The sequence below is a fragment of the Balaenoptera borealis genome (assembly GCF_965194805.1).
Source record: "Balaenoptera borealis genome assembly, chromosome: 11".
In the NCBI taxonomy this organism is placed as follows: domain Eukaryota; kingdom Metazoa; phylum Chordata; class Mammalia; order Artiodactyla; family Balaenopteridae; genus Balaenoptera; species Balaenoptera borealis.
Genome location: NC_138868.1, coordinates 11635683 through 11647685, shown reverse-complemented (window position 1 = coordinate 11647685; position 12003 = coordinate 11635683). Strand labels below are relative to the sequence as shown.

The 12003-nt window shown below is 38.9% G+C and overlaps 1 protein-coding gene across 3 annotated transcripts; it reads right to left on the bottom strand.

Moving 5' to 3' along the window:
* Positions 1–11389, bottom strand: LOC309605391 (glycine N-phenylacetyltransferase). Of its 3 annotated transcripts, none has more exons than XM_082341239.1 (6): positions 11182–11389; positions 10653–10748; positions 5525–5632; positions 3594–3720; positions 2571–2742; positions 1–503 (listed from the first exon to the last, which is right to left on the bottom strand). In XM_082341239.1, exons 1-6 carry the CDS (start codon positions 11269–11271, stop codon positions 101–103), a joined length of 996 nt encoding a protein of 331 aa, XP_082197365.1. In that variant the 5' UTR covers positions 11272–11389; the 3' UTR covers positions 1–100. The 3 variants fall into 3 exon arrangements, with proteins under 3 accessions (XP_082197365.1, XP_082197366.1, XP_082197367.1); XM_082341240.1 differs by having other exon boundaries at positions 11230–11387; XM_082341241.1 differs by lacking the exon at positions 11182–11389 and adding an exon at positions 10926–11129.
* Between the last annotated feature and the right edge of the window lie 614 nt (positions 11390–12003).

Sequence of the window (12003 nt, the reverse complement as noted above, 5' to 3'; positions counted from 1 at the left end):
TTTACTGCTGATTACAGTTTATTCTTTCTTTCTGCCCCCTGCTCAGCATCTCTTGCCACATGACCAGCCCACCCAGCACTGTCTTGGGTTCGTGGCTGCTTCACAGAGGCACACAGTTCCACTGGTTCCAATCACAGGGCATGGGGATATGTTGCAGATTGTGACTAATTTTCTGTACGATTTTGTTGGCTCTGTCTGTATGGTTATATACGGGGAAGCCGAGTTTGTCCAGAGTGTGGGCGTGGACAAACAACATATGGGAGACGAGACCCTGGCCCCGGTACTCAGGCAGGGTGGCCCCCATCCGCACCTCTCCTGTCTGGTCCATCAGGGACCAGGACACAGGGGTCCCCTCAGGCCCCAGCAGGCAGAAGGTGGGGAAGGTCCGGATACAGCGCTCGATGAATCGCTGGCTCCTCTCATTGCCACCGAAATGCCAGAATTTATTCACCATGGCAGCATGGATAGGATCCAGGGATGAGAGTTTAAACATCTCTTGGTTACTATTGAGAAGAAGGAAAAAGAACAGTCCATAAATCACACATACTGTGGAGTATTATATTTGTTTGCCCCCAAATTGTCTTCAGACAATGCAAATGAGAGCACAGGTAAAGGTATAGATTCTGCAACCAGACCACCGGGATTCATAATCTGGCTAGTTGTGTGATCTCGAGCAGGCAACATAATGTCTCTCTGCCTCCATTTCTTCTTTATAAAGTGGGGATGTTAATAGTACCTTCCTCAAATACTGATATAAGAGCAATTACATGAGTACCTAGGACTTGTGCCCATAAACAATAAGAAGTACATAAAAATTAAGTATCGGTCCTTTCAGCAATGCAGTGACTCTCCCCTTAATATGAGGGAATTGATATCACCCCCATTTTACAGATAAGAAAAATAGGTAAACAGAAAATAGGCAAGTGCCCCAAAGCACATGCTAGTAAGCTGTATATAAAGCCAGAGCATAGAATCATGGAATCTTAGAATGTTGGCGTCAGAGGGTCCTTGGCCACTGTGGGAACTGAAGTCCAGAGAGGGGGAGTGATGTGGCATGCAGGCGACCCCCGAAGTACAGAACACTGAATCTGAAGGTATCTGCAGGCTGTAAAGAGGCTTCGGGGGGTGTCCTAGAAAGAGCCCACCATGTGGAACTAGGAGATCTAGACTCAAGCCCATTATGCCCTTAACCATCCATGTGACCTGAACAAGCTGTTTCATTATCTGAGCCTATTTTCTGTCAGGAAACTAGGGATAATATCTTCTACCTTGTCTAGCTCATGGGGTGGACAGGAGAATCAAATGAGATTATAGATGTGCAGGTGCTTTTCAGGTGTCATGTGTGATACAAATGTGAATAAAGCTTTTCCAGGTATATTAACACACAGAGGGTCATAGGATTGGGCATCTCCAGCTCAAATCTGCACCATCAGTGTTCAGTTCTATTCAGTGTTAGACTGGACATCAATGGGGGAAAATATATAATTTGTTTAAATTCTTTTTTTTTTTTTAAACATCTGCCTTTTTCACTTTTTATATATTTTCTTAAATTTTATTTATTTATTTATTTATGGCTGTGTTGGGTCCTCGTTTCTGTGCGAGGGCTTTCTCCAGTTGTGGCAAGTGGGGGCCACTCTTCATCGCAGTGCGCAGGCCTCTCACTATCGCAGCCTCTCTTGCTGCGGAGCACAGGCTCCAGACGCACAGGCTCAGTAATTGTGGCTCATGGGCCCAGCTGCTCCGCGGCATGTGGGATCTTCCCAGACCAGGGCTCGAACCCGTGTCCCCTGCATTGGCAGGCGGATTCTTAACCACTGTGCCACCAGGGAAGCCCCCTGTTTAAATTCTTTTTACTGGAAAACTTTTGCTCTGTGAATTCATTAAATGCGTATTTTTCAAGCATCTGCTATGTGTTCAGTCTGGTTATTGAGGATCTATCAGTGAACAACATAAAGAAGGTCGCTGCACTTGTGGAGTTTGAAATGTTGTAGGGGAGAGGGTCAAAGAACAAACAGGTCAATACATACACAAACAGGCTGATTTCAGATAATGATAAATGCAATAAAGAATAAAAATTGGGTTTTGCAGTTGAAGACTTATGGGAAGCGGTGGTTTTAGACAGGGTTCTCTGAGAAGAACTCTCTGAGGAAATTACATTTGAGAGTATGAATGGCAAGAAAGAGGCAAATATATGAAGATCAGAGGAAAGGACATTGTAGGCAGACAAAGTGCAAATACATGTATGAATGTATGAGATCGAGCTGCAGAAAGATGGCCAGAGCTGCTGGTGGGAGTTAGCTAGAGGGACAGAATGAAGTCCAAAAGGTGATGGGTTCCAGGTCTTACAGGACCTTGAAAGTCCATGAAGGAGTTTGGTTTTATTAAAAGTATGCTGAGAAACCTCAATGGCTTCTTTGCGGGTGAATGGACATAATCCACATTACATACTAAAAGCAATCACCCTGGAAATGGATTGTAGGGAGACAAGAGTGAATATAAGGAGAGAAGTTGGGAGGCTACTTCAATAGTGAAAGATGTGAATAGTGCAGAGTGTCTTTTTTCAAACTCACATGGCTTTGGGTCTGCCATATCCAGCAGGTAAGTTCTTTGTCTCCGGCAGGGAAGGAAGAAGTTTCCTCGCTGTCTCAGACATCATATAGAGAATGCATTGTGTTTGCTTGACCTTAACGAATTTAGTGGTTGCAAGATTCCGTATCACCTCATCCAGACTGGACTGTGAACCTAGAGAGGGATAAAGTTAGGAGAGAAGCAATTGTCCATTTAGATGCTTCACGAAGCTTCCCAACAGAAGCTATGCAGGACTTAAAGTCAGACAATGTTGCCTCTGCTATTTCAAATGACCATGTGACCATGGCCATGTCACTACCTAAGCATGTTTTCTCTTCTGCAATACAGAGATACTAGAAATCCTGACTATAGTACTGTGAAATCGAGGAGAATTGGTATTTAGAAAACAGTAGGCAACCTTGCATGTTCACATACTACATGCCCAGGTATTGGTCTGATACCACATTTAATGCTTACATTAACCTTATGTTTTAGGTACTTTTATTATCTTCATTTTTTATATGTGAGGGAACTGAATAATAGTTAAGTTACAACACTTGCTCAAGATCACAAAACAAGTAACAGGCAGAGCAAGGATGTCACCCAAGGGAGTCTGACTCCAACAATGACAGGTGTTCTTGTGACTGGGGTGGTGCTCAGTGGCACAAGGACTTATCATTCTAATTCTAGGAATGGAAGGCCAGAGGGGGAGCTCTGCTGTCACATCCAATCACCCTAAGGGATCCTGAATATGTCTGAAAAATATATCATGAATCCTCCGGTAACGAGAACTTGCATCACTCACACGTTCTTAAAAGAACCTTAGAGTTTGCAATGTTTGAATTCAACTCCACTGAAGAGATGGTGGCAGCTGATATAGGGAATGAACATCAGCTGAGTGTCTGGAGTTTGGTAAAAGGAAATAAAGGTTGTAGGGGAATGTACTCAGGATAAAAAGCGGCCCTACAGGTATATAGATATAAGCAGTCCTAGCAGCCATCACACATCCCAGATCCCTTCCATACTTTGGATCTGCAAATGTTGTTTCCAGTTGATGACGTCTGATGTGCTAAGGGAGTCTTGACAGTTCTTGAGGTCCTTAGAATAGATTTGGTAGCTGTTGGTGTAGTGATCAAAGTCATCTGCCATCTCCTGTTTGGTTGGGTAATATAAATAAATCAAATTGATTATACCCAGTGATTGGAATACTTGTGCTTGGTATTTCATTATACAGTGATATTTTACAAACCTAAATATTGATATTCTTCTTGATGTACTATCATCATTCCTGAATCATTTATATCATAAGACTAAGTAAAGGATTTAATGAATTATTCCACTTATGAGTAAGAAAAACTTGATGAACTAGGTATTTATATGTTACATTACAATTTCAAATCAGCCAAACACATACCAGTTTACAAAGCATTCTTCAGTAATTCTGTAATCCTCAGGAGAAGGAAGGAATTTTTGTCAAAGACAAGTTTCCATTACAAGAGTAAATGTTACTCTGTTTCAAAGAGTCTCAGAACAAATGGATTATGAAGACAATATTGAAATTGACACAGGTAACTTTGTATTAGAATTCTCACATGTGATAAAGCTATACAGAGTGAAGACACATGATGTCTTTAAAATGTAAACCACAATGCACTATTGTTTAAAAAATAATTCATATTCCCAACAAAACTGAAATGCAAAATTTGCTCAACAACATCTCCTCAAAATTAACAAATAAAGGATGAGATTTATTTTGAAGGCAAAGGAAGGAGAGAACAACTACCCAACAAGGGTAGAACAGCTGGAAGCTGTTGTACAGAAATGCCCTCAGCATTAATACCACCAACAATCTCTGTTTTGTTTTGTTTTTTTTTAAATTAATTAATTTATTTATTTTTGGCTGCATTGGGTCTTTGCTGCTGTGCGCAGGCTTTTCTCTAGTTGCAGCGAGCGAGGGCTACTCTTCATTGTGGTGCGCAGACTTCTTATTGTGGTGGCTTCTCTTGTTAAGGAGCACGAGCTCTAGGTGCGCGGGCTTCAGTAGTTGTGGCATGAGGGCTCAGTAGTTGTGGCTCATGGGCTCTAGAGCACAGGCTCAGTAGTTGTGGCGCACGGGCTTAGTTGCTCCGCAGCATGTGGGATCTTCCTGGACCAGGGCTCGAACCCGTGTCCCCTGCCATTGGCAGGTGGATTCTTAACCACTGCACCACCAGGGAAGTCCCACAATCTCTGTTTTAAAGGTTGCATATAAAAGCGAATATTATTCCATTTTTAGATTTCAATAATTAAATTATCTTTACTTTTGTATTCTGTTTAATTTGCTTTTTTAAAGTCACTATACATTTAAATTTTACTTGTAAATAATTTATATCAAAATACGATGAGATGAATTTTTATTTTATATTTGCAATATGCTTGCGAACATATTTATATTTGAAACAGATTAACCACTTAGTTTGAGTGATTTTTAAAAGTCTGGTACTGAAAATATATTCCCAAATACAAGCATTGTAATTTGTTCTTTATATTTCCTTAACATTATTCATGTTTAACTTCACATATTTTTGGGTGTTATTTTCTCTGCTTAGAATGCAATCTCTGCTCTTGTCAACCTGTCAAAAACCTATTATTCTTCAAAATTCAGTTTTGGTGAAATGTCTGTCATGAAAGCTCTCTAATCCTCTCCCTGCATCCCCTGACATCCATAGTTTCAATCATCTCTTGGTCAGTGCTACTTCTGTATCTCGTATGTTTTTGTACATTTTCAAAGCATGTTGTAATTTATCTGCTTGTCTGTGTTTCCCTCCAGGCTGTGAAGTTCTTGAGGACAAGGACTTGTTCACTATCACTGCAATTCATTTTGGTATCCCCAGGGTCTACCACATTGCAAGGTACATGGTAGGTTCATAGCAAATGCAAACATAGATGCATATTCATTCCACATCTGGCACCTTACCTGCTCCTGAGGGCGGATAACCACTGTATTGAAATCAGGCCACCTGTCCACCAGGGCCTTTAGCTTGAAAGGGTTTCCCTGGTTCATGTGGAAGACAGTCCCATAAACCTGCAGTATCCCGACAAAGTGAGAGAAGGTCAGCTTATTAGGAAGGGATGGCAAAGTGCCTTGCGTTTGATCAGTTCAAAGTCTGTTTCTATGAAATGAGGGTAAGTACCTAATAGGGCATTCAGTTCAATCTTCAGGTTCTACTTTATTACTCCAAATGGAAATAGATTTTGGGGTCAAACAATGAGAATATTATATGACTATATTTTAAAATCCAGATAAATAAAATGAATAAATTAAAAATCATCTACTATCACATTGTAGAATTTAGTGTTCTCTTTCCATTTTATTCCGTTTATTTACACATAGTTTTTAAACATGAAATTACCTAATACATATTAATTTAACATCTATTCCCCCCCATACATACACATACACACTATACTATGAGCGTATTTCCATGTCAGTAAACACAAATCTACATAGTCATTTTTAATGACAGCATAATAGCCATTATATGGAAGGACTCTAATTCAATTTTACTATCTCTTATTGCTGGTCATTTCAGTGTTTTCTAATTTTTAACAGTTTTTTCTTCAATGAACTTTTTTTTTTGCATAAATCTTTGCAAATATGCCTGATATTACAAATTCTAGAAGGGGAATTTCTAGATCAAACGTCAACTGCAGTTTAAAGATTTTCTTTCTTACACACAACTCCAAATTACCTTCCAGAAAGGTTAAATGAACTCCTGCCTACTTAATAAGTAGAGACAGAGCATAGTATTAAGAACACAAGCTTTGGTGACCAAGGTCCAAGAACATCACATATTGGGCAATCTGTTTAATCTTTACTACAAGCATCGGTTCAAACATTGGTGCCCTCAAAACACTGAAGAGGCTGAGAAAGAGAGATTCTCCAAACTAGAATGGACCCTGCGGTTGTGGGGAGGGGAAAAACAGTAGTACATACTAGGGCAGACCTCAGGACCTAAATGCATTGGAAACATGAGGCCTCAGCAGATGGTATGGAAGGATGCCAAAGACCAGGGACCAATGGAATGGTGAACATTTCAGTGACAAAGGACCACACCTCACCCTGTGCCTCCCTACCTTTGCCATGAAATGTTTATGTCAGACTAAGGGGAAAGAGGGGGAGGCAAACTTTGACTTTACTGTTTTTTAATAAAATTATTAAATTTCTGCCATCAGCAGGGGCTCAATATAGAAATTAAATGCAGTTTTAGGGAAAATAAAAAATAATAAAAATACATTTTTTAAACATTGGAGTGTGGAACCAGTGACATTTATATATCACATTTCTGTGCACATGGTAGCAACACTAAGCCTGAACACAGTGATGAAGGCAGCCACTACAAATTGAATGAATTGGGGTTAACATGTGAGATAAACCTATTTATAACAGTTTCCACTACTTTGAGAAAGAGATGGGCCGTCCTCAGGCCATGATACCCGAATTTTTCTCTCACTTGAGACTTTAGTGAATATTGAATGAGAATGAGTTTTAGGTCATACGTTTGTAACAAGAACCATTCCTACAAATATTCTAGATTTCTGCTTATGGGAAAAAAACTATGTCATCAAAGAATCAACTGAGTAGAGAGGAAAAGAACCATTATTTACTCATTAAAACCGAGGATCTCATATTGTGGGTTACTTTGCCTCGCAAGAGAGCTGGCTAAGGCTAGTAGTGCCAAGAATTTTTTCCAAAAAGTTGGGATCCACTTAACACAAGAAGTAAATAACAATTCAAACATCAGAGATCTACCCTATAGAGATGGAAGAAAACAATTTAACCTGGAAAACTTTTCAAAGCAGCCACTCAAGATAAAAATATCTCAGTCCACAGAGCACCTAACTGATTTAGTAACTCCCCCTCCTCAAAAAAATACAGAAGACTTTTGAGTTAGACTTTTGAGTTCATGTCGAGCACTTTGTGTAGTTCCTGATATTTGGTAAGTGTTCCAGAAGTGTTGGCTATAAATTTTATCATATTTTATTTAATCCTCCCAACAGCTCCGCAAGGTAATCATAACCCTGTTTAAGGTTGAGGAATGTCTCCCGAGAGTATTTACTTTCCGGTTTTACTCATTTTACATGCAAGAGCACTGAGACTTAGAGATGTTTAATTTTTGCAGTGTTACCCAGAAAACAATGAATTTGTGGGGTCAGACTGACCTTGTTCCTTTCGACAGTTCCCTACCCTACCTCAGTCAGAAGGATCAGCGTCTCTGGGCTACACTAAGCACTCATGGCTGAGTCTACACACGATCCCTATACAAGGTGTCAGAGCACCAGGAAAAGGTAAAAAAATGTGTAATATGATGCTATTCCTTCCAGGTTTCCCATCAGCATGATCAGTGTAATTAACCATACTGAATTATACATCATATTCATGCTGCCCTGAGAAGTCCAGAGCTGTGATTCATCAACAAAAGAAAATGAGATTTATTTTAGAGACAAGCCTTGTAAATTAACAGTTTATACCTAAGGTTTTTTGTTGTTGTTGTCTCTTGTTGGTTTTTTGGGAGGGGTGCTTATAAAGGTATTGATTTTTAATTTTTAATTCCAATTGTTCATTGCTAGCACATAGAAAAACAATTTTTGTATTATAGATATTCACCTTAAAGCCTTTGCTAAACTTAGTTATATATCTAGGAGCTTTTTAGGGTTGCTTTTTGGTAGATTCCTTAGGGTTTTTTACATTACACAATCATACCGTCTGTGAATAAACACTAATTTATTTCTTTCCAATACATATGTCTTTTATTTCTTTTTCCTGCCTTATTGTACTGACTAAGATATCCAGTACCATGTTGAATAGAAATGTGAGAATGAATATCTTTGCCTTGTTACCGATCTTAGGAGGAACATTCACTCTTTCACTATTTAGTATGATGATAGATGTAGATTTTTCCAGTATGCTTTTTATCAGGTTGAAGAAATTCCTAGTTTGCTGAGAGCTTTATTTCTATGAGGAATATTACATTTTGTCAAATATTTTTTTCTGCATCTATTGAGAGAAGATCATATGGTTTTTCTTTTTTAGTCTGTTGATATGGTGAATTACATTGATTGATTTTTGAATGTTGAACCTGCCTTGCATTTCCAGGATAAACTCCCCTTGGTTATGATGTATTATCCTTTCGATATATTGATGGATTTGACTTGATAGTATTTTGTTGAGGGTAATCTCTGTTCACAAGGGATATTGTTCTGTAGTTTTCTTCTCTTGTGGTACCCACTTCTGATTTTGGTATCAGGGTAATTCTGGACTCATAAAATGATTTGGGAAGTATTTTCTCCTCTACTCTATTCTGCAAGAGTTTGTGTAGAAGGGGTATTATTTTTTCCTTACATGTGTAGTAGAAATTGCCACTGACACCATCTGGGCATGGAGTCTTCTTTGTTGGAATGTTTTAAATTACAAAATCAATTTCTCCAATAGATATAGGACAATATAGTTTGCATTTTTCTTCTTCAGTGACCGTTGGTAATTTGTGCTTTTCACAGAACATACGTTGCAAAATTTATGAGCTCAGTATTGAAAATAGTGTATCCTAATATCTTTATAATGTCTATTGTGTTTGTAGTAATGCTCCCTGTTCTATTCCTGATATTTATAATTTGTGTCTTCTATTTCTTGGTCAGTTTGGTTAGAACTTTACCAACATTATTGGTTTTTTTCACTGAACCAGAGCCTAGATTTATTGATTTTCTTAATTGTTTTCTCCTCTCAAATTTATTGATTTCAGCTCTTATCTTTCATAATTTTCTTAATTGTGTTTGCTTTGAGGTTAATTTACTCTTTTTTTTCTAGTTTTTAAGGTAGAAACTTAAAGCATTGATTTGAGACCATTATTCTTTTTTACTATAAGCACTTAATGCTATCTATTTCCCAGTTATCACTGCTTTAGTTGCATCCCAAAACTTTTCAAAAGTTGTATTTTTATTTTCATTCAACTAAAATACTTCCTAATTTTCCTTGTGATTTTTAAGCATGATTTATTTAGAAGTGTATAATTTCTAGAAATTCAGGTATTTCCCAGACACCTTTCAGGTTTTTTTAAATTTTGAATTTAGTTCTATATTGTTCAAGGACATGCTTGGTATGATTTCAATTCTTCTAAAATTTTTAAAATTATGGTCTACTTTGGTAAATGTTCCACTTGCAATTGAAAATAATATGTACTCTGCTGTGGTTGAGGGAAGTATTCTATAAATGCCAATTAGTAGCTGGTTCATTGTATTTCATATGTAATAAGTTCACATATATTTAAAGGTTTTCTGCCTATTCTACAAATTGCTGAGAGAGGAATGTTGAAGTCTTTATACCTGTGTGTTTCCCTATTTCTTCTTTCAGTTCTATCAGTTTTTGTCTCAGGTACTTTGAGCCTTTGTTGTTGGGTGTATACATTTCAGCCTTTCTTATGTCTCCTTGATGAATTAATGCCTTTATCATAATGCAGTGGCACTGTCTAGCAATAGCCTTGTCCCTTTGCAACATATATTATTGCAAGAAAAAACACTTCTCTATGGTATAAGATCACTTCTTAAACACAATTTCTGTCTCACCCCAAGTTAAACATAATAATCCTTTGGGGTTTGACAAAAACAGAAATTGACCAGTTATTAATTACAAAGAAGTATCATAATGGTTAACTTTTCATCAGGCACTTGATTGTTTGGGAAGAATAAATTACACATTAACTTTGCCAGTTCTGGACAAACTTCCAGTGTTATATAACCTAAGAGCTGAAAGGGCACAAGGGAAAGTTTTTGGGTCATCACACAGCAAAGAACATAGTGGATTCAAATCATAGCATTGCCACTCACTATTGCTGTGATCTTGGTCAAGTCATATAACTGAGCCTCCGTTTCCTCTTTGGTTCTACAGACATGATGTACCTGCCTTGCAGAGAGATGATGTAAACTAAATGAGATGCAAGATGAGTGAGTGTCTGGCACAGAGTAGGTGCTCAGTGAATGCTTGTTCTCTTTCCCACCTTTTTCTTAGGCTGTTGCTAGTCCTTTTTTCCCTAAGAATGTTCCACTCTCACCTTTAAGGACTCAGGGAGGCTCTTCCTCAAGGATTTCTCTAACATCTGCAGCAGTTGTGGACCTTGTAAGTGGAACATCTTGGCAGGTACCTGAATCTAAAGAGAGGATCAAAAACCAAGGGATGAGAAGTGCTGCAAGACAAACAAAGACACCTAAGCCCTGTTATCCTGGAAAACAGTAATTGCTAAAGAAAGCTCTCCGTCCCCTTTGTGTTTTTGAAATGTCTTCCTGCAAAGAACTGTCCTTCATCCGTTTGGCTTAGTAAGACTCACCATGTCCCCCTGTTACCTATGACAAGTCCAGCTACTAAGCCTTCAAATTCCCAATCTTCAACAAATGAACAGCTCATACAACTCAACATCAACCCCACCCCCAGACAACCCAATTAAAAAATGGGCAGAAGAACTGGGTTCTTTGTAGCCCTGTTTACTCTTCCTTCATAAATGGTTAGCTTGACTGTTTATCCCCACTGAGCCATCAGAACAAAGTGTTCTGATGTCTTAACAAAAGTTATAGGCTTGAGCGCACATTAATCAAGCTTCTCTCCTCCACACAGGGCTCTGCACTGTGACCTACCCTCAGCCCGAGCCAACACGGGCATTCAGAATGATCCTCCATGAACCTTGCTTACTCCTTTCCATAGAAGAATAACCATTTCCTGCCTGACCTTTCAGGTGTTTGTAGATGTTATGGTCTAAGAGTTCTCCTGTTGAAATAATACCCTCTTTCTATTACAGCACTCCTTTTCCCCACTCTTGAAATAATCCTTTCAAATAAAGGCTCTCCTTACCAAAGTCTGGTCTTGATTTTTATTCAACGGTATCTTAGTATGGCTTCATTATAATTGAAATAGACTTTTGTGACTAGTCTGGAAACCTAAGTATTGATTTATTCATCCATGCAGTCATTCACTTATGCAATCGCTCAATAAATATTTATTGAGAACTCACTGTCATCTCAACAAACGTGGTGAGTGTCACCTCAGCTAGACTGAACTACATTTCTCAGAATTCCCTTCTCTGTACATTTCCAGCTAGGGTGGGCCACAGAGAGATTCCTAAGGAGGACCTGGAGGGCAGAATTGAAGCAGCAGGCATTTTTCAGCTAACCTCACGACCCAAGGTAGGGGCTGGGCTGGCAAGTGCTTCACTCTCCCCAGATCTGCCTTCAGCTTGTCTGTCACCTGGGCCAGGTGTGGGTGTTTGGCTCCTTAACAAAGGAACCTGATTTCTGCAGGACACCCATTCTACCAAGGTCAGGGTCGGTAGGACTGACAAAGTTTCTCCGGCCCCGTGAGCCTCAGCTTATACTGTGGGTTTCAGCTTGTTCTTTCTCCCTCTCACGTTCCTT